The sequence below is a fragment of the Acinonyx jubatus genome, chromosome A2, assembly GCF_027475565.1.
Source record: "Acinonyx jubatus isolate Ajub_Pintada_27869175 chromosome A2, VMU_Ajub_asm_v1.0, whole genome shotgun sequence".
Lineage (NCBI taxonomy): Eukaryota > Metazoa > Chordata > Mammalia > Carnivora > Felidae > Acinonyx > Acinonyx jubatus.
Window position 1 is genome coordinate 131,584,249 of NC_069383.1, and position 26,104 is coordinate 131,610,352.

General features: G+C 41.6%; 1 protein-coding gene across 2 annotated transcripts in view; it reads left to right on the forward strand.

The window, feature by feature from the left end:
* The window catches only part of SUCLG2 (succinate-CoA ligase GDP-forming subunit beta), a 326,405-nt gene that overhangs the window by 253,292 nt on the left and 47,009 nt on the right, over positions 1 to 26,104 (forward strand). Inside the window, exon 11 of one of the 2 annotated variants that reach the window (XM_027039195.2) lies at positions 18,587 to 19,644. The exons of the other annotated variant lie outside the window; for it this stretch is intronic. Within the exon in view, the coding sequence (XP_026894996.1) occupies positions 18,587 to 18,702 (116 nt within the window). The 3' untranslated portion in view covers positions 18,703 to 19,644. Of the gene's footprint in view, positions 1 to 18,586; positions 19,645 to 26,104 lie in introns of those variants that run through there. 2 annotated transcript variants of the gene reach the window in all.

Consider the following 26,104-nt stretch of genomic DNA (forward strand, 5'->3'; position numbering starts at 1 on the left):
TTACTGATAAGAATGTGGTAATTGCAGGGTACTTTAACACTCCACTTACAGAAATGGATAGATCATCTAGACACATGGTCAATAAAGAAACAAGGGCCCTGAATGATACATTGGATCAGATGGACTTGACAGACATATTTAGAACTCTGCATCCCAAAGCAACAGAATATACTTTCTTCTCAAGTGCACATGGAACATTCTCCAAGATAGATCACCTACTGGGTCACAAAACAGCCCTTCATAAGTATGCAAGAATTGAAATCATACCATGCATACTTTCAGACCACAATGCTATGAAGCTTGAAATCAACCACAGGAAAAAGTCTGGAAAACCTCCAAAAGCATAGAGGTTAAAGAACACCCTACTAAAGAATGAATGGGTCAACCAGGCAATTAGAGAAGAAATTTAAAATTATATGGAAACAAATGAAAATGAAAATACAACAATCCAAATGCTTTGGGATGCAGCGAAGGCAGTCCTGAGAGGAAAATACATTGCAATCCAGGCCTATCTCAACAAACAAGAAAAATCCCAAATACAAAATCTAACAGCACACCTAAAAGAAATAGAAGCAGAACAGCAAAAACAGCCTAAACCCAGCAGAAGAAGAGAAATAATAAAGATCAGAGCAGAAATAAACAATATAGAATCTAAAAAAACTGTAGAGCAGATCAACGAAACCAAGAGTTGGTTTTTTGAAAAAATAAACAAAATTGATAAACCTCTAGCCAGGCTTCTCAAAAAGAAAAGGGAGATGACCCAAATAGGTAAAATCATGGATGAAAATGGAATTATTACAACCAATCCCTCAGAGATACAAGCAGTTATCAGGGAATACTATGAAAAATTATATGCCAACAAACTGGACAACCTGGAAGAAATGGACAAATTCCTAAACACCCATACGCTTCCAAAACTCAATCAGGAGGAAATAGAAAGCTTGAACAGACCCATAAGCAGCGAAGAAATTGAATCAGTCATCAAAAATCTCCCAACAAATAAGAGTCCAGGACCAGATGGCTTCCCAGGGGAGTTCTACCAGATGTTTAAAGCAGAGATAATACCTATCCTTCTCAAGCTATTCCAAAAAATAGAAAGGGAAGGAAAACTTCCAGACTCATTCTATGAAGCCAGTATTACTTTGATTCCTAAACCAGAGAGAGATCCAGTAAAAAAAGAGAACTACAGGCCAATATCCCTGATGAATATGGATGCAAAAATTCTCAATAAGATACTAGCAAATCGAATTCAACAGCATATAAAAAGAATTATTCACCATGATCAAGTGGGATTCTATCCTGGGATGCAGGGCTGGTTCAACATTCGCAAATCAATCAATGTGATACATCACATTAATAAAAGAAAAGATAAGAACCATATGACCCTGTCAATCGATGCAGAAAAGGCCTTTGACAAAATTCAGCAACCTTTCTTAATAAAAACCCTCGAGAAAGTCGGGATAGAAGGAACATACTTCAACATCATAAAAGCCATTTATGAAAAGCCCACAGCTAACATCATCCTCAATGGGAAAAAACAGAGCTTTTTCCCTGAGATCAGGAACACGACAGGGATGTCCACTCTCACCGCTGTTGTTTAACATAGTGTTGGAAGTTCTAGCATCAGCATTCAGACAACAAAAGGAAATCAAAGGCATCAAAATTGGCAAAGATGAAGTCAAGCTTTCACTTTTTGCAGATGACATGATACTATACATGGAAAATCCGATAGACTCCACCAGAAGTCTCCTAGAACTGATACATGAATTTAGCAAAGTTGCAGGATACAAAATCAATGTACAGAAATCAGTTGCATTCTTATACACTAATAATGAAGCAACAGAAAGACAAATAAAGAAACTGATCCCATTCACAATTGCACCAAGAAGCATAAAATACCTAGGAATAAATCTAACCAAAGATGTAAAAGATCTGTATGCTGACAACTATAGAAAGCTTATAAAGGAAATTGAAGAAGATATAAAGAAATGGAAACACATTCCATGCTCATGGATTGGAAGAATAAATATTGTCAAAATGTCAATACTACCCAAAGCTATCTACACATTCAATGCAATCCCAATCAAAATTGCACCAGCATTCTTCTCAAAACTAGAACAAGCAATCCTAAAATTCATATGGAACCACAAAAGGCCCCAAATAGCCAAAGTAATTTTGAAGAAGAAGACCAAAGCAGGAGGCATCACAATCCCAGCCTTTAGCCTCTACTACAAAGCTGTCATCATCAAGACAGCATGGTATTGGCACAAAAACAGACACATAGACCAATGGAATAGAATAGAAACCCCAGAACTATACCCACAAACGTATGGCCAACTCATCTTTGACAAAGCAGGAAAGAACATCCAATGGAAAAAAGACAGTCTCTTTAACAAATGGTGCTGGGAGAACTGGACAGCAACATGCAGAAGGTTGAAACTAGACCACTTTCTCACACCATTCACAAAAATAAACTCAAAATGGATAAAGGACCTGAATGTGAGACAGGAAACCATCAAAACCCTAGAGGAGAAAGCAGGAAAAGACCTCTCTGACCTCAGCCATAGCAATCTCTTACTTGACACATCCCCAAAGGCAAGGGAATTAAAAGCAAAAATGAACTACTGGGACCTTATGAAGATAAAAAGCTTCTGCACAGCAAAGGAAACAACCAACAAAACTAAAAGGCACCCAATGGAATGGGAAAAGATATTTGCAAATGACATATCGGACAAAGGGCTAGTATCCAAAATCTATAAAGAGCTCACCAAACCCCACACCCGAAAAACAAATAACCCAGTGAAGAAATGGGCAGAAAACATGAATAGACACTTCTCTAAAGAAGACATCTGGATGGCCAACAGGCACATGAAAAGATGCTCAACGTCGCTCCTCATCAGGGAAATATAAATCAAAACCACACTCAGCTATCACCTCACGCCAGTCAGAGTGGCCAAAATGAACAAATCAGGAGACTATAGATGCTGGTGTGGATGTGGAGAAACGGAAACTCTCTTGCACTGTTGGTGGGAATGCAAACTGGTGCAGCCACTCTGGAAAACAGTGTGGAGGTTCCTCAAAAAATTAAAAATAGACCTACCCTATGACCCAGCAATAGCACTGCTAGGAATTTACCCAAGGGATACAGGAGTGCTGATGCATAGGGGCACTTGTACCCCAATGTTTATAGCAGCACTCTCAACAGTAGTCAAATTATGGAAAGAGCCTAAATGTCCATCAACTGATGAATGGATAAAAAAAATTGTGGTTTATATACACAATGGAGTACTATGTGGCAATGAGAAAGAATGAAATATGGCCCTTTGTAGCACCGTGGATGGATTTGGAGAGTGTTATGCTAAGTGAAATAAGCCATACAGAGAAAGACAGATACCATATGGTTTCACTCTTATGTGGATCCTGAGAAACTTAACAGAAACCCATGGGGGAGGGGAAGGAAAAAAAAAAGGTGATAGTGGAAAAGAGCCAAAGCATAAGAGACTCTTAAAAACTAAGAACAAACTGAGGGTTGATGGGGGGTGGGAGCAAGGGGAGGGTGGGTGACGGGTATTGAGGAGGGCACCTTTTGGAATGAGCACTGGGTGTTGTATGGAAACCAATTGGACAATAAACTTCATATATTGAAAAATACATAAATAAATAAACATGAAGGAAGGAAGGAAGGAAGGAAGGAAGGAAGGAAGGAAGGAAGGAAGGAAGGTAGGAAGGAAGGAAGGAAGGAAGGAAGGATTTGGTCTCCTACAGTACAGCCAAGTTAAAAGGAAAAACCAACTCTCCTATTACAGAAAGTGTGGTTCTCAGTGCTTCCAAGAGGAAACAGTGGCTAACTCTGGGACCTTTTGAGGAATTTCTCTTATACTTAATATAAATTTTCCATTAGCTTTCTCTAGGTTGGAACCCAAAATCTGTTCCTCCCACAAATCTCTGTGCGTTTGGTTATATTTTACCCAACCTTACATTATGATACGGATTCTTCTTTTTTTCTTAATTAAGCAGCTCTTCATCTGTCCTGACAGAGCAAGCAAGGTAAAGTGGTACGAAGAGGCAGGAACATTGTGGAGAATTTTAGTGGTAGTTGCTATTTAACTTGATAACACACTATACTTTTATTTTAACTGATGAATTTTTTAATTGTATTTATTCATGTTAATACTCAGATTGGTTCACATTTCCCGAATGCACACCATCATCTAGCTAGTAAAAGGGAGATGGGAAAAGATGTCTGTCATCCCAGCATCTGTGATAAAGCTTAGCGACCCATAAAAAACTAAGTGTGGTAGAAAAATTTTACTGGAGTCTGAATTGCAATAATAAATAATTATTATTGCTAACATTTGTTAACTTGCTAAGTTTCAGATACTCTGACATATAGCTATATAGTCTAAATAGATGTCAGATTTTTAATGACCAAGAAAACAGGCGTTTCAAAAGCCGATGACAGGTTTTATTATAAGTGTCTACTTCTTGTAAATAAAGAAGGTAGTCTCTCTTAGTTGTTATGTGGCCATTTGGAAGATCCAAGATCCTTGCCATAATTCTCACTGATTTATGACCCACGTTTTCAAGACTCTATTGCCACACACAATGTAATAGAAATGTCTTGATGAGGAAAGTTTTAATCAAATCAGGCTTGATTTAGTGGGATTTTGTGGACAAATCTTTGTTCTCAGCTGTGTAATAAGTACAAGTTGTTTTACCAGTGGATAAGGAAAAGATTACTCTCCTCTTTGAAAATGGTAACTTCATAATTACATATATTTACTTGCCTTATTGCAACAGAACTCACCAGCTGAGACACAGGATTATTTTTATTTAAAAGACTCCTTGGTAAATCAGACAATCACATTTTGGTGGGGGAATTTAGGTTTTTTACACAGTTGTTTCTGGCATAAATAAAGGACAAATAACCTGACGTGTTTATTTTTTTTTGTCTCTGAAATATATGTATACTTGGCACAAAAGTTAACTAGATGGTTAATTTAGCCCAAACCATGATACTATTGAGAAAAATGTACAGACATTTATTAACAGCATTGTATATCCAATGTGCAAAGATGTTTTAGCCAAAGCTTTGGGTTTTGTACAGGTAGTTTTACTATTCTAGATCAGGGCTTTCTAGTATCTTTATAGAGAATTTTTTTTTAATTTCATTTTTTTGGTATTGTCCCATTTAAATCTGCAGCAAACTTCTATACCTCAGATAAGCTGAAGAGGAATATGCTTTTCTCTCAGGTGCTCATTGTGATTCCACGTTAGGCTATAAATAATAATAAGCCTAGATAATTGATAGATTAGATCCTGTTTCTTAGTCAAATCGTTCAGTTTGATTTTTCCGTACAATACAGAAAGGTTTGTTTCAGCAACATAAACATTCTGCTTCTCTTTTGACAAATATCTTTCAAAACAAGAGTCCCTTGTGGTTCCCTTGCTTGTTCTTATCAATCTCTCTAATGTTCCCTAGACTCCCTTTATAGCTGTTGAGAACATAAATGTCTCCAAGTCCACAATTTCGTATCCCGTTTTCTTTTACTTTCTTGACTAAGGCTCCAGCAGCTCTTCTCTGTGGGCACTGCCTTATTCTTGCTCTCTGAAATACTGACACATTGGAGCCACAGCCAGGGCAGTGCACCTGTAGTATCCTTCTTAGCACAGACACCGGAAAATTGCCATGTGATGCTATAGTCTGCTCAAGGGGCAAAGAAGCCTCGAGTATGAAAGCGTTCAGGGGCAGCCATACAGCTTTCAGCTGTGTCCACACACTTGGCAGCCGTCCATTCTGCCAGTCTTCCATTATGCTAAGATGTGAGACCACGAGAGGAGGCCAGTAATTATTCCTGTGACTCCCATCATAAAAGGCAGCGTTGGCAGACTGACTGTGGCTGACTAGCTGGGAAGACTTTTCATTCAGGCTATTTGAGCCCTAGGTTTGCTGCTGCCCCCAGAGTCATCAGAGAATAAGGGAGCCCTGGTCGAGGGACGGCATGATCCTGGGCGGAGGGAACGTGGATGCCCAGCAGGGCCAAGGGGTTGATGCTGTGCCCGTTAACATCCCCCGACCTCTTAGCACATTTCCCAGCATGTGCTCTCTACCGAGTTTTCATCTTCTCTCCTGTTCTCATTCTCTGTTCCCTTGCAAGGCCAGGTGAACCTGTTCCCCACCTCCACCCCCAGCCTCTCCAAGCACACCTTCCCTCCACTTCTCAGTTTGTTCTGTGGTCTTTGGAGATGTGGCTCCAGGAGGAGGGGTCAGATGTTCTCTGTGAGTGCTCGTCTCGTTTCCTTTTTGGGTTCCATTCTCCTTGTTCTTCCTGTCCCCATTCTCCTGGTCCCTGTTTTCTGCACACCTTTCTCCTCACCTTGCTTTCTGCCTCACTAGTGCCCATTCACCCCTCCCCGTCCCCTCCCTTCCTTCACTGTCTGTGGATGTACCCTTCCTGGGACTGAGTTCACTTGCTGTCAGTGTCTGTCACCCCTCCCCGCTTCGGTCACCAGCACCATCTTCCTGAGCATCCTCCCTAGTATTGATTCATCATCACCTGTTTAAACCAGAGGACATGCTGGAGACCATCCTGTTCTGTCATCAAGGCTTAAATCCTCTCATTGTCTAAATCAATAAACATTTCTGAATGCTTCGACCTTGCCACACTTAAACATTACACCAAGTCTCACAGGATATAACCTAAAGTATTAGGGTAGCTAAAGCCTTTTTAGAGCAAATATTTTAAGGTTCCAGACATACATTAATCAACTATACTTGGTCTTTTGAACTTTCATCTTGCCTCTAGATGGTTCATGTGAGTAACTGAAATTTTTACCATGTTGGACATCTGCACAAGAGAAAGCCACTCATTGACCCTGAGGACAGTAGGCATCCAACCCGTCCATGTTGCTGGGTCTTTGAGGTGATCCTTCCTCCTCTGGGGACCCTGGTGAGAAATACAGTGACGCAGTAAGAGACCAAAATATCACCTTTGTTACTGGTGAAGAAGGTGAAGGATGAATCGTATTGTGTGCCGACAGTGAGCGTTCTTACTCTGAGTCACAGACGCGCCTAGTTACAGGCACCACAGACCCTGAGGGGCAGTGTGGGCTCCCTGAGAGAGCACAGACCAAAGGACAGGCAAAGGAAGGGGCTGGGCTACACATACCAACTTTCTTCTTTCAAAAATCCCGGTTGGGGTGTCTGGTTGGCTCAGTCGGTTGGGCGTCCGAATTCGGCTCAGGTCATGATCTCGCGGTCCATGAGTTCGAGCCCCGCGTCGGGCTCTGTGCTGACAGCTCAGAGCCTGGAGCCTGTTTCAGATTCTGTGTCTCTCTCTCTCTCTCTGACCTTCCCCCATTCACGCTCTGTCTCTCTCTGTCTCAAAAATGAATAAACGTTAAAAAAAATTTTTTTTTAAAAAACAAAAATCCCGGGCAGAGAGGTTTCTCTACTGCTAGTGCAGTGTCAGTGATGGTCAAAGATGAGCCCAGGAGCATCATGCTGTGTGTGGAAGGAAACACCCCCTAACGCACATCCAGGTGATTAGTCTGCCCTGGACATGAGCTGCCGATGCCTTTTGGTCAGGGGCCCACCTCAATCTAGGCAGTGGTCCTTGCTTCAAAAGCAGGGACCTCACGTTGTTCCCATGGGACACTTGTAATCAGGAGGGATTTTAGAGCATGACAGGTCTGGGGACTGACACATCCTAAGTCCCACACATCACGACACCACCTTCTGCTTTGTGGGTGTCTTCTGAGTGATCAGTCAGTTCATATCTCCGTGCCTCAGTTTCTTTATATAACACTTGAAAGTCACATTTGTTCAGCCACCGAAGAGAGAGAAAACACGTTGCTCAGGAAGGGGACACACTGGTAGATTCTGTCTGTCCTACTTAAAGGCGACAGATATGTCCTGTGACTGAGACTCTCCCAGAGGGTGCCACCTTGAGGCTGTCCTGAGGCAGAGCCATCTAGGAGGAAGGACTGCCCAAGAATGGGTTAGAACAGGCAGGACAAATAAATAGCTTTCATCTCATGCCACCTTCTATTTATTGGCAGTGGCTGCCCACAGTGCTGGGCCGAGAAAGATGCTGAGACTGTATCCCAGGTCAGCGGAAAAGAGCTCTGTGGTCATCGTCTTCTGCAGTTTGTGGGAAAGGAGAGTAGGGGCACTCGAGCCAACTATCAGCCACTGTTGATTAAAAGAGAGCAAGAGTAGGTAGAATTTTCTGTCCTGGAAATACAGCGGCTTGCTGCATCAGAAGTGGGAAGCAAGAACCGCAAGCTGGAGAAGTACATGATGAGGCCGGGTTCTTGTCCTCCACAGCCACAGCACCAGAAATTTGGATTGTATGGAGCAAAGGTCTGCAGACTTTTTCTGTCAGTGGCCAAACTTGAGGCTTTGTGGGCCGTGTATTCCCTGTTGCAGTAACTCACCTCTCCCGTTGTAGCACAGAAACAGCATAGACAGTATAGGAATGGGGATGACCGTGCCACGGTAAATCTTTGTTCCAAAGACAGTGGGACATAATTTGCAGCCTGGTGTAGAGAAGAGACCAGTGGCAAGGCCTGGAATTCTGGAAACTCCCCACGGTACCTGAGTCTAAAGCCTCCTCCGTCCTCAGCTCTGAAAGGTTTTTTAAAAGTCAAGAAAAATGCGGTGATACTAAGCTCTGAGAACCTAACAGCTCAAGGAACAGATCAGCAGTGAGATCCACTTGGCCATTCCCCCCACGTGAGTACAGAATCACAGACAGTGACGCCATGATGTCACTTCTCAGGCAGCATGGGAGCTCCAGGGTCAGGATCACAGACAAAAGTCCCACACTGCCAAAATTACCTTTGAAAATTCCTGAAATCATGCCTAAGTTAGGATATACATGAATTGAAAGCCATGCGGTAGACTCCAGGAAGGCAAATCTCCCTAAGTCTGTGTCGATGTTTTTTATGAGAAAGGCTCTATTCTGTTCTTTATGAGAACGGCCCTATTCCGAGCAGGTACAGAATTGTAGGGCATTCTGGCTTGCCAGAGGATACATTCCATTCCATACATTTGTCTTAGGTTAACATATATGTTGCTTTTTTGAGGGTTTACGTGGTTGAAAGTGAAAGTGTGAGCACCTAGCATACAGCCTCAGTGAATATATGTTAGACTTGGTTCTAAATCTGGCTTGCACACCCTTCTTGGAAGCACTGTGGAGAAGACCCTAGCCATCGGCTTCCTGCCACTTGCGTCGGTGGTTCCTATGGGCATCATGAGAATAACACTCACACCCTCGGCGGTGGTTTCTTCTTACCCCGGGAGGAGAAGTCATCAAGGAGAATAGGTGTGCACAGGATGTCTTTTGTCATTTTTAATTTTTCTAAAATGTGAGGAATCCGGGGCATTTCTGTAAGATACTCTTCCAACTACAGTAACTTCCCAAGGTCGCTCAGCTTCTCGGTGACAGCCAGGTTTAAAATCTCCATTTCCTCACCTGTGAAGCAGGAATAGAAATATGGCGGTCTCATGGGGTTGTTGCAAGGAGAAGATGAGTTTTACAGTAACCCAGACAGTCCCTGGCTCAGTAAACGTTGGCTGCCATTATTACTCGAGCTCTTGTTTGTAACTCCACCAGGGGGCACTCTGTGCGCCAAGCAGGGCCAGTCTGTGGGCTGGCAGCAAAGTGCCAAGCAAGGTGTTAGATACTGGTTGCACATCATCTGTGGCAAGTGAGGACTGCTGATGCAGCAGGAGTTTTACCTCTGATTCTCAATGAATTATTCCATTTTTAGCAGTACAATACCAAAAGACATGTGAAAAGTTATCTACATTTACATGTCACCAAGAAAATGGGCCCCTTCTATCTGGTTGTCACTTGAAAGGAGAATAATGGAAGAGGAGCAAGGGCAAAAGGACAGTGACCATTTTAGGAGGAATCTGCTGCTCTGTGGAACCTGGTTTGTTTCCACTGACCTCCTTTCTCCCTGGGGTGGAGGCAGGGAAAGATTTGATTACTTAGAGCAGGGGTCGACGTATTTTAGGATTGATGGGCCATAATGACTGTCACAACCGCTCAGCTCTGCCTTTGGTGGCACAGAAGCAGCCATGGACAATCTGCAAATGAATCACTTTGGCTGCATTCCAGTAAAACTTTATTTATGGGCACGGAAATTTGAATTTCATGTATCACAAAATATTATTCTTCTGATTTTTTTCCAACTATTTAAAAATGTAACAACTATTCTTAGCTGACTTAGAATAGCCCTGATTTAGAACACCAGACCGAGAGTTAGTCCTGTACATGGCTCGCTGATTATTTCACCAGAGCAAATCACCTAACATTTCCGGGCCTCAGTTTCCTCTAGTGAAAACAAGAGACTTTGATCCTAAAGGACGCTTAGGATTCCTCCTAGCGCTTAGACGCCAAGTTACGTGGTTGTCATGCAGCTTTGCAGTCATACAAATCTGTGTTCTTGCATTGGCTTAGCCTTTGACTTGCTCGGAGACGTTGGGCAAGTTCCTCAGCCTCCCAGTGCCTCAGTCGTCTCATCGGTAAAATGGTGATGAAGATGATGTCTTTTTTAGGGTTGCTATGAAGGTTGAAGTGATACGATAATTGTGAACCCCTTAACTCCTGTATCCAACAAATATTTATTGTACCTAGTGTATATACAATAAGTGCTAACTGTTGCATTCTTAAAAAGCTCAATTCCTATTATAATATTACTCTATATTTATTTATTTATGAGAGAGGGAGCAAGAGGAGAGAGAGCACACACATGAGCAGGGGAGGGGGCAGAGAGAGGGTGAGAGACAATCATAAGCAGAATTCGGTTCAGCACAGAGATCGATGCAGAGCTCGATCTCATGAACTGTGAGATCATGACCTGAGGTGAAATGAAGACGTGGATGCTTAACCAACTGAGTCACCCACGTGCCCCCGCAAATAATACTTTTTCAAAAAGCCTAATTTCTCTATACTTTTGACTAGAGAGTAATTTTCTTCACAGCCCTGTGATAAAAGACTGGCCTGAGTTGGGGGCAAGGGGCCCACCTTTTGAACAAAACCCTGTGATTTCTGTCCACTACCATGATCTTCTCTCCCAGGTCATGAAAGCAAAGAACAAATTTTGATAAATTAACCTTCATCTCTCTGTACAGCTCTCTCACTCCACCTGGTGGCAGGAAGTCAGTGGTAAAACATGCACAAGTGGAGAATTTTTAAAATTTCATAATTATTCTTTTTATAATATCCTCTATTGGCAGAGCAAGACTTCATTTTAGAATCATTCCCCTTTGATTGTCTGTGTATTGCCATTTTTAAGGCACGCGTTGGGGAGATAACCACTTAGCTTAGCAGCTTTCAGCAAGCAGATGTTAAGAAGTACTTGAAGTTGAACCAACGTGAGTCAATCAGTTATCTGTACAGGTGGTTATTAAAACTGTAGTCCTGCAGCCTCATTAAAAAGCAATGCAGCATTTAATAATTTTTAGAACATGTCAGCGGCACTAATTTAAATGTGGGGAAGAGATCAATTTCCTTTGTAATTGGGTACACAGGCATAAACACGGTCTTTGGAACTCTCAGTTCCGAGCCAGAGTTTAAAGTGGCTATGATGGTTCACCATTTGGAAATAAAGGCAAGCAAGGTGTCAGGGTAGCAGGTATAGCAGGTGTCAGCCATTTGGTGAATCCAGAAGAAAGCAACCTTGAATATTCAAAGAACAGCATTAATGAAAGAAATCCACACAACAGCAAGCGTTTGCCCAAGGCTTCCCCTGATTCTCTTTTCTTTTACAGTGACCTCATTTCCAGGCTGCTGGTTTTCTTTCTGACCCTCTTCTCTGTGCATTCCCCCTTCCCCTTCTAGCTGCTCTCTCCATAGGAACCAGGCAGCAGAGTCTGTGGGCAGCAAGGCCTGCCCTAGCTTTGCTTCTTTCTCCCTGGCCTGTGGGCAGGAGAACCAACGAGGGAGAAACCAGCTTGGAAGCCAGGACAGGGTGCTGGCAGAGTCAGGGCAGGGGCTGGTGCCATGGGACTTGGCGGGCTCACTTGTTTCCCTTGTTCTCTATGCCTCTTTCGTGTGCCTTCCCCCTCTGGGATATTCCTTACTATGTGTTCTCTCTCTCTCTCTCTCTCTCTCTCTCTTCCCCTCCCTCCCTCCTTCCTTTCCTCCCTCCTCCTCCCCCCCAGAACCAAGCCCTTTTCCTTCCCCCCTCCTCCCCGCCCCTCTCCTTTCTCCTTTTTCTCTTCTCTTCTTCCTCTCCCTCTCCCTGTTTCATGCTGGGGTTCTGAGTATGCCTAGCCTGTGCTTAATAATTAAGGCTGTAATTAAAGTGTAACTGGAAGCATAATTAAAATTCACTTTAATGGATCCTGGAATTGTGAAGCAATTAGGCATTTTGCTATGGCCCTGCAGGAGCAGCTGGAAGGAGAGAAGGGCCCATTTTCCTGGCTCTGCTCTACCCAGTCTCTTCCGGCCCCGCCCCCTGGTTGTTAACCTTGAGGAAGGCCTTCCTGGCCAGGAGGGACAGAGGAGTGGTGGCAGCTTGGAGTCTTCTAGGGCACCGCATAGAGCCAGCTGCTGTTCAGCCCTTCTTAGAGAAAGAGGCCACCACAAAAGCCCCTGGAGAACCTGAGAAAACTCAGGAGCAGTCACTCCTAATTTCCCTCAGGTCGTTTGGGGCTTCTGTTTCAGTCCTATTAAAAAAATGGGTTATTTGGGGGTGTCGGGCCAGCAAGGTGATCAGAAAAGCTCCCACACCTCACCAACTCAAGCACACTTGGTATGTATGAGTCCATCCACCATCATTCAGCCCATCAGCAAGCCCGGGTTCTGTCATGGAAACTGCACTGAGCGCAGAGATCCTGGTGGGCCGGCCTGACAGAATGTCAGCCTAGATGAAGCTTGTGTTTGGTGGGGGCGAGAGAAGCGTCAGTGAGCAGTCCCAATAGTGCTGTGATTCTGGAAGTACAAGGTGGGATGGAAGCTCACTTACAAGTCCTGCTCTAGTTTAGGGGCTGGGGGAGTAGTGACAAGGGAGGCATCCCCAAAGACATGCCATTTATTTTTATGTCAATTAATTTATTATTTTGAGAGAGAGACAGAGACAGCACAAGACGGGAAGGGGCAGGGAGAGGGGGAGAAAATCCCAAGCAGGCTCTGCGATGTCAGCACAGAGCCCAGTGTGAAGCTCGAACTCACGAAACCATGAGATACTGACCCGAGCCAAAACCAAGAGTCAGATGCTCAACTGACTGAGCCACCCAGGCGCCCCAGGAAATGCCATTTAAACAAATATCTCATGAACGTTTGGGTGTTGGCCAAGCAGAAGACAAGAGTTCTGGTTGGAGGACTCGAGGCCAAAGGTCCAGCATGTCTGCGGGTTCACGGATTTCTAAGTCGGTCGTTTTCCACCTTTGGGAATACCTGATGCTCAGTTAAGTCCTGAAGAAGATGTTAATTCAGGAACTGGTTTAGTTAGGTTTCTTGGTTGCAAGGAAGAGTGACTTGTTCCAGTAGTCTCAGAACCCTAAAACGGTCCACAGCCAGTCTGTAGCCATGAAAAGAACGCAGGTAAAACTGAATAAACAGTTCTCAGAATGGACAGCAGCCATAATGAAGCCGGCCCCCAGGAGGAGGAGGATGTGGTGTGGAGGCCAACCTCAGGAGCAGCACTCCAGCAGCCTGTGCACTTGACTCCACCCCTCTCTGCATGTTTGCGCTGCCTCTGTCTCACCTGCTTACTAACGGCTGATTAAGTCCTTTTCATGCTACTGTTTCCCATTTCGTGTCCATTCAGATTCTCAGCAGAGCAAACCTGACTGCACAAGCTAATGGCCATCGTCTGTATTTGCACCACCCTTGGGTCAGGTGCAGTCATCTTGGGAACAGTCCATGTCTGCCTTGGGACGAAGATCACCATGTGGTCCCTCCTCGAGAAGGGGACAGTTGGTAGGGTCGGTGTAGCCAGGCAGGGAGGCTGGAGAAAGCAGACACCCTACTTGTACCCGATCCTTGCTCTCAAATAATTTATAGTATCATTGAAGTTCAGACGATCTCATGCATGCAAAAGTGCCACAAATTTTAAATTGTAAATTTGACTCCTCAAACAGGAGTCACCAGGAAATCAAAGTACAGTGGGAAGACCAAAGGATTTTGAGACCTCATCCTGCCAATCACCAGGCCTCAGTGCTCTTGGCCAAGAAATAAATAAATGAATAAAAAGCACTCATTTATAAAGACCTGACTCACCAGGTCTTTTAGAACCACCAAATTCACAAGTTCAAAGGCTCAAAGTAATGTGGGAAGACTGGAAAACAGATTATTTTTTTTTATTATTGTCAATGTGATTATGACGATATCCTCTATTTATAAAGGTTGTCATCCATGGTTCAGCATGGATGTTTCAAGCATTAGTTCCAGGAATCATTCAGACCAGTGAGAGATCAAGTTCAGTTTTCATTCAACTACTTCCTAACTATTCCTAGCCATGCTAGCTAGACTTTAGCCTTTAACTTACCTGTGCCTCAGTCCTCCCTTCTGTAAAAGGAGATAATAATGGTAGCTCTCTCAGGGATGCTCTTGAGTAGCAAATGAACTAATAGAACTGAACATTGCAGGACACCTGCTAAGTTGCTGTTAATGCTTTTGTTACTGTTATCACTCCTGTTGATGCTGCTAATTCTCGTACTGGTTCGGTTCCTCAGAGAGAACTTGACAGGCTTGGCTAAGATCTGTGTTCACAGGAGGATTCTGTCACCAAAGGAAGGTAGTCAGAGATGTGGAATGTTCAGGGAGATGAATCTGCCTCTTGATGCGTGGGGTTCTTGGAAGCTGTCTGTGTGGAGGCTGTTCTAAAGAGAAAGGAAAGAAGGAGAAGAGCCTTTCTGACCCAAATTTAGATTTCTTCCCTGGTGGATTAGAGGACAGGTAGGCAGAGAACTCTAGTCTATGTCTCTGTTGAAGGAGATAGAGGTTTACATATTTAACTTTCATTGACCTTCTGGTCCAAAGACCAGTTCCATTCTGTGTCAGTCAGGACTTTGCTGCACACTGTGTCATTATTCCATGAAAGCCCTACTTACGGATTAATGTCAGAATTCCTTAGCCTAATATTCAACACCTGCCATCGTCTGAGCCTCTGTTCTACTTTTCAACCTCTGGGACCTTGTCGGAAACTTCTACCATATGTATCAAAATGAACACTGAGGTTGGATTAATGAAATAGTAAATCTTTACATCTGCATTAGGTAACTAGTGTGTAACAAATTGCCTTTAACACAAGGAACGTTGTTGATCTCACAGTGTTCTGTGGTAGGGAATCTGAGTGCGGCTTAGTTGGGTCCTTTGGTTTAAGGTCTCAAAGCTACAGTCAAAGTGTTAGCCAGGGATAGGGTCATATCAAGGCTCGACTGGGAAAGGATCGCTTCCCAATACATCATTGTTGGCAGGATATAGTTCCCCATGGGCTGTCAGGCTGAAGGCTTCAGTTGCTCCTCGGCTTTTGGCTGGAGGCAGCCCTGAATTCCTTGCCTCGTGCACTTCTCCATAGGACAGTCCACAGTATGGCAATGTGCTGCATCGGAGTGAACAGAGTCAGAAGGAACAAGGAAGAAGTCCTGGGATTTTGGAACTTAGTCTCAGAGATGACATTCTGTCACTCTTGCTCTCCTTAGTCATTAGAAGCAAGTTGCTGGTTCTACCAACAGCCAAAGGGGTTACACAGGGGCGTGGACACCAGGAAGTAGGAACTGACCACAGGGAGCCATTTTGGAAGCTGCCTACCACCCTTACAAAGTAATGTGTCAGTCAAAGTAACGCCGGCTCCTGTAACAGATAAATGTTGAAATGCGATTCTTAATGTAATAGAAAGTTCTTTCTCATTAATATGAAGTCTGAAAGGGTGCATGAGTAGGGTGCTCTGCTCTACAGAATTATTCTGGTATCCATGCTGAAGGAGGCATTGCCATGTCCAGAAAGGGGACTTTCAGAGTTGTCTTGGCTGGTGACATTCCAGAAGGTACACAGGGAAAAAACCGAGTGACTGCAGGAGCTCACAAGGGCAATTTTTATGGGCACATATTTCATGGCGCTCACACACTCTTGGCCAGAACTCAGTCACATGACCCACATACATGCAAGGGAGACCTGGGAAATGTGGTTCCTGGTTGGGCAGAAGAGGAGCGTGACTGGTTGATGGCGAGCTAAGTTGGCCACAGATTCCTAGACATTTACAAAATCCTTTCACATGTGTTATTTCATTTGTTCCTCCTCACAACCCATGCTGTCAGCATTATTATCCTCATTTTATAAACAAGGAAACCAACCAGCGATATTCTGGTTAGAACATTCAGGGTTGTATTATTAGAACAGAGTTCAGGTTCCCATCACTGCCACATACAGTCTGTGACTGTAGAAAAGTTCTGTAACCTCTCTGTGCCTCTCTTGCCTCATCTGTGAAATAGGGACAGTAAGATCTAGGCATCGTCGTCATAAAGATTTCATATACTCCGTGGAAGTCACTTAGCATTATGTCTGGCGTGTGTATTAGTTATGAGGAAGACGATCATAATGTTATGTCTGGGGATTAAGAAGTTGAGGCTCAAAGGTGTTACATAATTTACCCAAAACTGTGCACCTAATCTACAACAGAGCTGGGGTGAGAAGCTAGGGATTTTTGTTTGTTTGTTTGTTTATTTTGAGAGAGAGAGCCCAAGAAGGGGCAGAGAGAGAGAGAGGGAGAGAGAGAGAGAATCTCTCCTCACCGTCAGCAAGGAGCCCTTCTCTGGGCTCAATCTCACAAACTGTGAGATCATGACTTAAGCCAAAGTGAAGAGTTGGACCAAGGCTTAACCAACTGAGCCACCCAGGTAACAGCTTCCTTACCTTTTGAATTTTGTTTCCCAAAGAGGATATTTAGCAGATTTCCTGTGGAAAAGAGCAGTGAGTTAGCCTTGAACTAAAGATGCAATGCCAAGTGTTCACTTCGCCACAGCTGTGGTGGCCCCCGGCTCCCAGGGAATCCACACTACATCACCTTGTTAGCGCAAATGTTCCCCTTGAACTCGGCATTTGCCTGTTTGTATGAAACATGCTGACCAAGTGCTTCCTTTTTATTTGTACTTTTAGGTCCTCCAAGGCCTATATATCAAGGTCTTTGTATATAAATAGGCTCTGCCTTGCTAACTAGATAAAAGCACAGGAAATGATGTAAGATGAGGTATTTCATTAGACTCTTAAATGTTACCACATTTCTCCTAGGGGCTTGTTCACTCTGCAAGAACAGAAGAGCAGTTTGCTTGCTAAATAGTCAAGTCGCAGAAGCACACCTCTGGGTGGGGTAGCTTGGCCCACAAGTGCTACAAATCTGCCGAGAATGGGAGACAAAGATACACCATCACAGGCTGCATGCAGTACTCTTTTTGGGGCCCTCTGCCCTTTTTGTCATACGGAGCAGGGAGGAAGCGAGAACACGTGTTGAATAACTATCGTTGTTTCCAAAGCGGTGGATTCATGGCCATAGGTGGGCAGACCCTCAAAACTTTAGTTTCATGAGATCTTTAAGACAGTTGCCTTCTAGTATGGGCCAAAACCACGTTAAATCCACTCGACTGTGGATTATCAGCTGAAATGTCTGCTTTTATCAGTAAAAAAAAAAAAAAATGTCCATTAGTCTCAGGCAATTCCAGTCTTTCGTCTTGCTTATTAGCCAGACCACCACTTGTTAGAGATCTTGCCACGTCATCTTCCCTGTCAGTGATGTCGATTAGAACATATATTTACTTCATTTCCTGGTGAAAAGCTAGCTCAGATCAGTCCTGTGCTTCTTCACTTGTTACTTTCAGTATTCTGTGGCTACCAACCCATCGATTCACCGTTCTCTCGCTCATACTGGACACATAGCTTTTTCTTTAGATTCCGTATTCAGGTTGTTCACGCAAGGGGCACATCGGTTTCAGAAGATTTTCTTTTTTCGAATCAGTGGACCAAGTAGTTGTTGATCTTTCTTCGTTCACAGTCTTATAAGAATGTCATTATCTGCATTTTTTAAATGCCAGAAAAAAATATAGGTAGTATATTTTTATGTAATATTTTATGTATGTTATTTATTTATATTTATATATTTTATTTGTATTTAAGTAAGTTTATATAATTTATATTGTATAAGTGTGTGTATAAGTACATATATTTATATGTATTTTTATTTATATTTTGTATATACATATATGTGTATATGTATATATACACATGTACATGTATATATACACATATATGTATATATACACATATGTATATGTGTATGTATATGTGTATATGTGTATACACATATGTACATATATATACATACATATACATATACATATATATATATATATATATATGTCTTATAATGGCAGACATTTGAGGTGAAAAAAAGGAAAAAAGTAAATTTTTCTGGTGGATACGTCTAAATAGCCAAATCTGAATCATAAAACTGAACCTGAGCTGTAATTGGTGAGACCTGGGTCTCGCACAATTTCAGGTTGTACGAAACTTTCCAGGGCCCCACCTCCAGTTTCATTTCAGTGACTGTCCATACCCCCCTGCCCACCTTCTAGGAACCAATGTCCACGAGGCCCAAAACATCCTCAGTAACAGTGGACTCCCCATTACTTCAGCTGTGGACCTGGAGGATGCCGCGAAGAAGTCTGTGGCCAGCGTGGCTAAGAAGTGACAGCTTCGTCCTGACCCTTGGAGGAAGAAGGTCATTGTCTCATAAAAAGGAATGATTCATCACTATGAAGGAAATGGTCATCCGATTGGGGGGAAAATAGGTGAGGGGATGAGCCATAATCACTCTGTGAAAAATCTTAAATCTGGATTTTCTTGAATAAGATAGCTAGCCCACCTCAATAATCTGATGTCGCTTACAGTCTTCCATGTTCTGTTCTCATATTTTTCGGTCACTGTGAACCTGCTCAGTAAGCATTGCTTGTTGCCGACTTTAGGGGAGCAGTCTGTTTGGCCAAGCAGTGTGTGTATATATAGAATTTGAGATCAGACCAATTCTACGATTTTTAATAATAAAAAATTCACATGCTCTAAAAAGTCAAACAAGATTACGTTTAACAGCTTAACTTTCAAAAAGGCACAGCGAAGACATTCAAAACTGTTATACACTGCAACAGCTTTTACAAGTTTCTAATTCCAACGCACTTAGAAAGTCCATGAATGTTCCAAAACACGTTGTTTTACAGTGGAAGATCTACATTAATATCTCACACATGTATTCTACCATTTGCCTTAATAGTGAATATACTGTGTACCTCACACTAAAAATAACGCCAGAAGCCTTATTTGTGATTTTTGGAATAGAAGCTTCTATTTCAACGTCAAAACCGAAGAATGCTGATTCTTATGGAAATCTCCATAATTAAGTCATTTCAAGAAGAGACAGCACTCAAGATCAAATTATGTTGCGTTGGTATCTTTCCTCCCCTCCTTTTTCCCTCCAGAATCTGCCAGCTGGGAAAATGTAATTGAGAGAATCTGGCTTTTTTTTCATAATGCCTGTTTTTGTGGTGGGAAAGAATTTGAATTAGGTCTTTGTTGAAATTTTAGTAAATTCTTATCTGTACACAAATTTAAATAAAATCCTATGTTTTGTAAGCTGTAAGAGCTGTGTGTTTCTTGTGTTAGTCAATTTCATCCCTCAATTTTATGTCTTAGATAAGAATCCAAAATTAGAAAATTTGGGAGTGTTCCAGGATTATTTCAGTTTCACTCACCTTTATCAACAACCATTTCTGTTAGCAGAATATGCAATGAAAGAATAAAAATTATAAGCCCAGGTAAGTGTTACAGTGTCTAACAGGTTAAAATATGACTTCAGTCTGCATAGCACTGAAGGAAATATAGGTGTAAAGTCATCCTATTTAATGAGGTTCAGTTGCCAGCATTGAAGGTCTTTCTCTTCATGTATGAATGTTTAGCAGACCAGACTTCTGTTTGTTTGGTCAGTTTACATTGTTCTCATAAATCTCACATATGGACAGCAGTTAAAATGTCATTTTTTTTATAGCTCCATATTTGCCACGGAGAAAAAAAAACATTGAATGGATCAGTCTTACAGTCTTTTTAAATTGTTATGCAATGAATGAAAAATATTACCAGTGTCTTTTTAAATGTGGTTTGGCTTTTGATCGCTTAATAACTAGTTAGCAGGTAAAAGAAATAACATATACATTGTCAACTAGACAAAAATCAGCATATTTAAATTTTTTGCCCTTTGTAAAAGCTTATGTTCACATAGCTATATTTACTGTTGTTTCAAATGAAGCCAATTTGGAGGAGGAGATAAAGGAATGAAGTCATTCATGTGGTCAGTTTCTAACAGGGTTAATAGTAAGCAAATAGTCCTTTATTTTCAAATAAGTGTTTTTTTCCATTTTTTTTTTTTTTGTCAGAATTACGTTCTTTTTTCCCTCTTGGAAGTTCGAAGTTTGAGTTTATGTCGTTCACATAATGTCTTGGGGCAGACCTCAGCATAGTTTCCATAAATATTTCTGGAATGAATCACTGGTATGTGTGTGTTGACCCAGCTATTGTGACTGATGACACAGGGTAGAATTAGGGACAGTTGGTGTTGGTAGTGTATCTAAAATCTTCCATATGTTACCTACACCAGCATTCCCTGTATTTCTGACCTTCCAGCATTCCTTTGAAGTCTGTTTCCTGATCTATATATAAGTATGAACAGTAATTTCCTTTAAATCAGATCAGTAATTTTTTTTTTTTTTAGGGAGAGAGAGAGTGTGTGTGAGCAGGGGAGAGGGGGAGAGGAAGAGAGAATCTTAATCAGGCTCCACAGTCAGCACGAAGCCCAATGCAGGGCTCTATCTCACGACCCTGAGATCATGACCTGAGCTGCAATCAAGAGTCAGATGCTCAACTGACTGAGCCACCCCCCCACACACACCCCTCCCAGAGCAGTATGTTTTAAGCTATTCTAAGCAAGAATATCCATTAAAGGAGGTGACAGTCCAATCATAGTACTATGCAAGAAGTTTACAGAGCAGTATACACTTTTTACCTGAAATGCTTTGCACGTGAGATTTTAAAGATTTTGTTACTCTATTCATCCTTCTCCTGGAACAAACATCAGATTTAGAGGTGATTAAAGTCCTGACCCCTCCCACTTAGCAACATTCACTTTCTTTGAGTTGATTAACCAGTGGTATTTGTCCAGTCTCTTGTAATGACAAAAACCCAACTCAAACTTAAGAAAAATGGGGGAGAACTGTTTTGCTCTTTTGATTATAAAAGACAGGGGTTCCAGTTTCACTTAAGCCTGGATCCAGAGATTCAAACCCTCAGAACTTGGACTCTGCATCTCAGACCAGCTTGTGTCCATGTTGCTTTCGTTCCAGGCAGGCCATTTCCACAAGCTGGCAGAATGGCTGCTATTCATGCCTAGAACATGTCCTCAGGTTTAGCATCCCTGAAAGAGAAAGAGAGAAAGAGGAGATGAGAAAGAATGAAAGGAAGTAGGGGGAGACAGAGAGAGAGAGGAGACAGAGAGAGAGAGAAAGCTTGAGGGAGGGAAGAGGAAGGAAGGAGGGGAGCTACTCTCTCTTGGTAATTGTAAGAGACATTCCAGAATTGAGATGACCAACTGTTTTGGCCACGATACAATCCATGGGCCAGTCTTCTGGCCAGGAGTTTACAGGACTCTGATGAATCCTGTATGATGAATCCTCTGACGAATCTGGATTAAATACCTACCTTGTTGGCCTAAGGATGATACCAGCCTGACCCAAACTGCCAGAGCTGGGAGGGAGGAGTAGCTCCATAAGGAAAACTAGAGCTCCAATAAGAAGAGTGTATTCAGGGAAGGAAAAATAACAGAAGACAACCATGCTCATCAACCATAAAGCCATGAGGCTGCACGAATTATTCCGTAAGGATGCTTCCAACTCTAGAATTTCATGATTCTGTTCTAGTAATTTCTTACCATTTCTTTGAATTACATTTTCACCTGTGCATACAAGTTACTAAGTTTTTGTTTATAGATGTTACTTGAGTCATCTAAATATTTGACCTTTGTTGATTTGTCTTGAACAGTAATGTCTAAGAAATAATGACATTGTGGCAATGAGCTCAATTTTGCTTTTGAATTTAAGTTGTAATTCAATTTGTAAATTAGTAACATTGCCAGGAAACTTTAAATGGCCTGCTTGGATCTGTGAGTCATTTTTAATTAGTTCTTTTATGAACTAATCCCCCTCAGTTTGTGGTCTGAAAGGGAAAGAAGTCATCCTAAAGAATTATATATTTTTTTATTCAAGATCTTAATAAAAGTGGGAAGAAAAATTTGTGTTTTGACATTTCTAAATTAAACATTTAAAAGCCCATGATCATTTGCAGGATGCAACCTATGTTCGAAAAATTAAAATAAATGGAAAACAGATAATAGTGGTTAAAAAAAAAAAAAACGTTGGGAAGAACAAGGAAGGGTATGTGAGAAGATAGTCTTCTATGGATATGTTCTTCAAGTAGATGTTCTTAAATATCCTTCTAGATCTGGAGTTGGCAAATTAAGATCTAAGCAGCTATTTGAGTAACTAGAGTTTTATTGGCACACAGCTCTGCCTTTTTATGCTTCTGTCGTCAGTGGTTCATGTCATGCTGCAGCAACAGAGGTTAGCTAGTTGTGACAGATTTTATGACCATAAAATATTTATTATTTGCTCTTTTATGGAAAAAATAAACAGATAAAGTCTATTTAGCTAGATAAATTAAAAAATATAATATTTCTCCAAAACTGACAGCAACAGATTATGGTTTCCAAACTGGGGAAAGGCAGACTTAGACATTAAAGTGAAACCAATGAGTAAGTAGGAAATAGGATCTCTGATCTTTCCATTTTAAATCTGGGGAGAAGTTAGTAGTCTACGAAAGGCCATTTGCCATTGAAAACTTACTCAGTTATGCTAATTTGTGTCTTTTCATCACCACAAAAATTGCCTGCAGGTAGCTTGGTGTGCTATTGAACATATGCTGTTCTTGACTACATACGGGTGTGTTGGAATAATATCAAATCATGGCTATGAGTATTGAGCTCACAAAGAGCTGTAGCTATTGAGTCATCTTCAAAGTGGTCCTTGTTAGACATTGTTGCACATAATTTAATCTTGGGGTCCTGGAAAGATGATAAGAAAGTAAGAAAAAAGTCAGTGCACCTGCTGCCCACAACGTTGCTGCAGAGGCATTATTCCTTTTTACCATTGAGGAGATAGTAACATAATGAGATAAAAGTTGTTCTGGTCATGTTACATAGTTAGTGGCAAAAATTTAGACTTCTGGATTTCTGATAATCCTATCACTTCTGTGGCATCCCTGCCCAAAAGAACTTTCTTCACTGAGGGCAGTGATAAGTATTGACTCTATCCGATATGTAGCTGCTAGCCACAGGTGCCTTTTGACCACTGTGAACTGAATTTTAAAGTCTGCTTAATTTCAGTTAATTCATGGCCACTTGTTGCTGGTGGCTACCATATTGGACAGCATAGGTCTGTAGTCTAAATCTGATGGGTTTTGGGATGCATCACTTTGACGTCAGAAGACTTCACATTGATTTACTGCTTACTGTCTGCTAGGAACTTTACCTGTATTGCCTTCATTAATCCCCTTAGCAATTCTGTGAGTCTATCATTCTTATTTTATGGATGAGAACCTTGTATCTCAGGGAAGGTAAGAACATGACCAAGAACACACAACTGGCATTTGGCTGGTCAGGATTGAAATTCTGATCTTTTGAATCCAAAGCCACTGCTCTTGGTTTTAAACCCCAACTCCGTATAGTTGTGCTGCTTGTAGTCATAGAAAATTTGAAAGAATGTTTGAGGCTAAGACATTTAGGAACCTGGGTTCTTGAATCTGTTTCCTTTTAAGTGTACCCCATACCTTGGGAAACACAAGTTAAAAGCCCAAAGATAATCTTATGCAATTGGACAAATAGTATGGACTACAGTGGGAATGGCACCTTCCTGGATTTGCACAGTGCATAAGGCAAGGGCCCTTTTCCAGAGTCCTAATTCCAAGTGCCTTCTCATAAATCCATTGCCTTTCCCAATATACAAAACCATGATCACCCTATAAGACAAAAGGCGGGGAGGTGAAGGCTGGAGACAGGATTATCACAGCAGTAGGAGAAAATGTAGCTAGCAACATCACCTTTCTTCCGGAGTATGTTAGGTCCAAAAATGTTGTCTCAGATTTTGACATTTGAAAGAGGCCAGTTGAGATTCTTAGGCACCTTATGCCGAACTTAACAAATCCAAAGTTGATTAGATTTCATATGCCAACTTTGGAAAAATATGCTTTTTTTTCCCCTTGTTCTTCCTTTGTGTGTAAAGAGGCAGTATATAGAGACATGATTTTTAACTGGGAGCTTGTTTATCTAACTTTATTTTCTAGCTAGCAGAGAAAGAAATGAAAGTCATTAATGTAGCAATCACAGAGATATCTGCTCTGAGGTCAGACAAAGCCTGGTGAGACAAACTGGAAGATTTGAAGATTTTTTTTAAGTTTATTTATTTATTTTGAGAGAGAGAGCACCATGCTCATGCTCGGAGAGGGGCAGAGAGAGAGAGAGAGAGAGAGAGAGAGAGAGAGAGAATCCCAGGCAGACTTGCACTGTCAGCACAAAGCCTGACTCAGGGCTTGAACTCATGACCATGAGATCATGACCTGAGCCAAAGTCAAGAGTCAGATGCTCAACCAACTGAGCCACGCAGACACACTGATTTGGAGATTTTTATTTGGAGTTTGTTTCAAATTCTCCTTTGATATTGAATATTTGTGTGCTCTAAATCCTTATAATTATTTGCCATTTTTAAAAGACCTTGTATTATTAAAAGCATACACTACAAACAAAGACTAAACTGCACTTCATTAAAATTTTTAAAAATTTGCAGAAAACTTTTTCAGAGAGTAGAAGCAATCCAGATATCTACCAACTGATGAACGGATAAATAAAATGGGGTGTATTTATGTGCGGGAATATTCATCCATTAAAAGGGATGAAGTACAGAAATGGTATGGTATGGATGAACCTGAAAGTATTACTAAATGAAAGAATCCTGTCACAAAGGCCACATATTGTATGATTTTATTTATAGGAAATCTCGAGTAAATAAATCTATAGACACAGCATGTAGATTGGTAGTTTCCAGGACTGGAGGGGAGAGGAGAATGAGGAGTGACTGGTAAGTGGTATAGGGTTCGCTTTTAGGGTGAATTTAAATGGTGGTGATGGTGCAAACCTCTTTGAATATACTAAAACCCACCGAACTGTATACTTTTAAAGGGTGAGTTTTATAGCATATGACCTGTCTCAAAACATTTTAGATAAATGGATAGGTGGAAGACCTTGAATTAGAATTTCACGTGTTATAAAATTATTGGTTGGGTTTTATTTCCAGCTCTTGGTTTATATTATCTCATGAATATAGTCAGGTGACCCTACCAGTTGGTGCTCATTTTTGTATGTGTTCATGGAAAGAACAGTAGTCACCTTGCTTTCTAGATTTCAATGAGAAATCGGTTACTTTTTGAAAAATATCTGAACCTCTGTGTATAAACAATAAAGTCATTGTTACCCACCTTAAACACTATGTCATGGAATGCTGAGGTTTATTTTTCTTTTTTAAATGATCCCTAAAGATGCCCTTTGTGGGACTTTTTACACATTTATTAAATAATAACTCTTTTTCTGTTGTTTAGAATATTACACAGTTTACGGGCATCTCGGTAGTTCAGTTGACTATGTGTCCAACTCTTGATTTTGGCTCAGGTCATGATCCGAGGGTCATGGGATCAAGCCCTGCATTGAGCTCTGTGCTGATCATGGAGCCTGTTTACGATCCTCTCTCTCTTTATCCTTCTGCCCCTCTCCCCTGTTCTCTCTCTCTCTCTGTCAAATTATATGTGTGTGTGTGTGTGTGTGTGTGTGTGTGTGTGTGTGTGTGTATGATTAGAATGTTACACGCTTTGTGTAAACACATTGATCTTTGTAAGCTCTCAGAATATTGCGTGTGGGTTTTAAAAATATTTTTAAAATGTTTGAATGCATT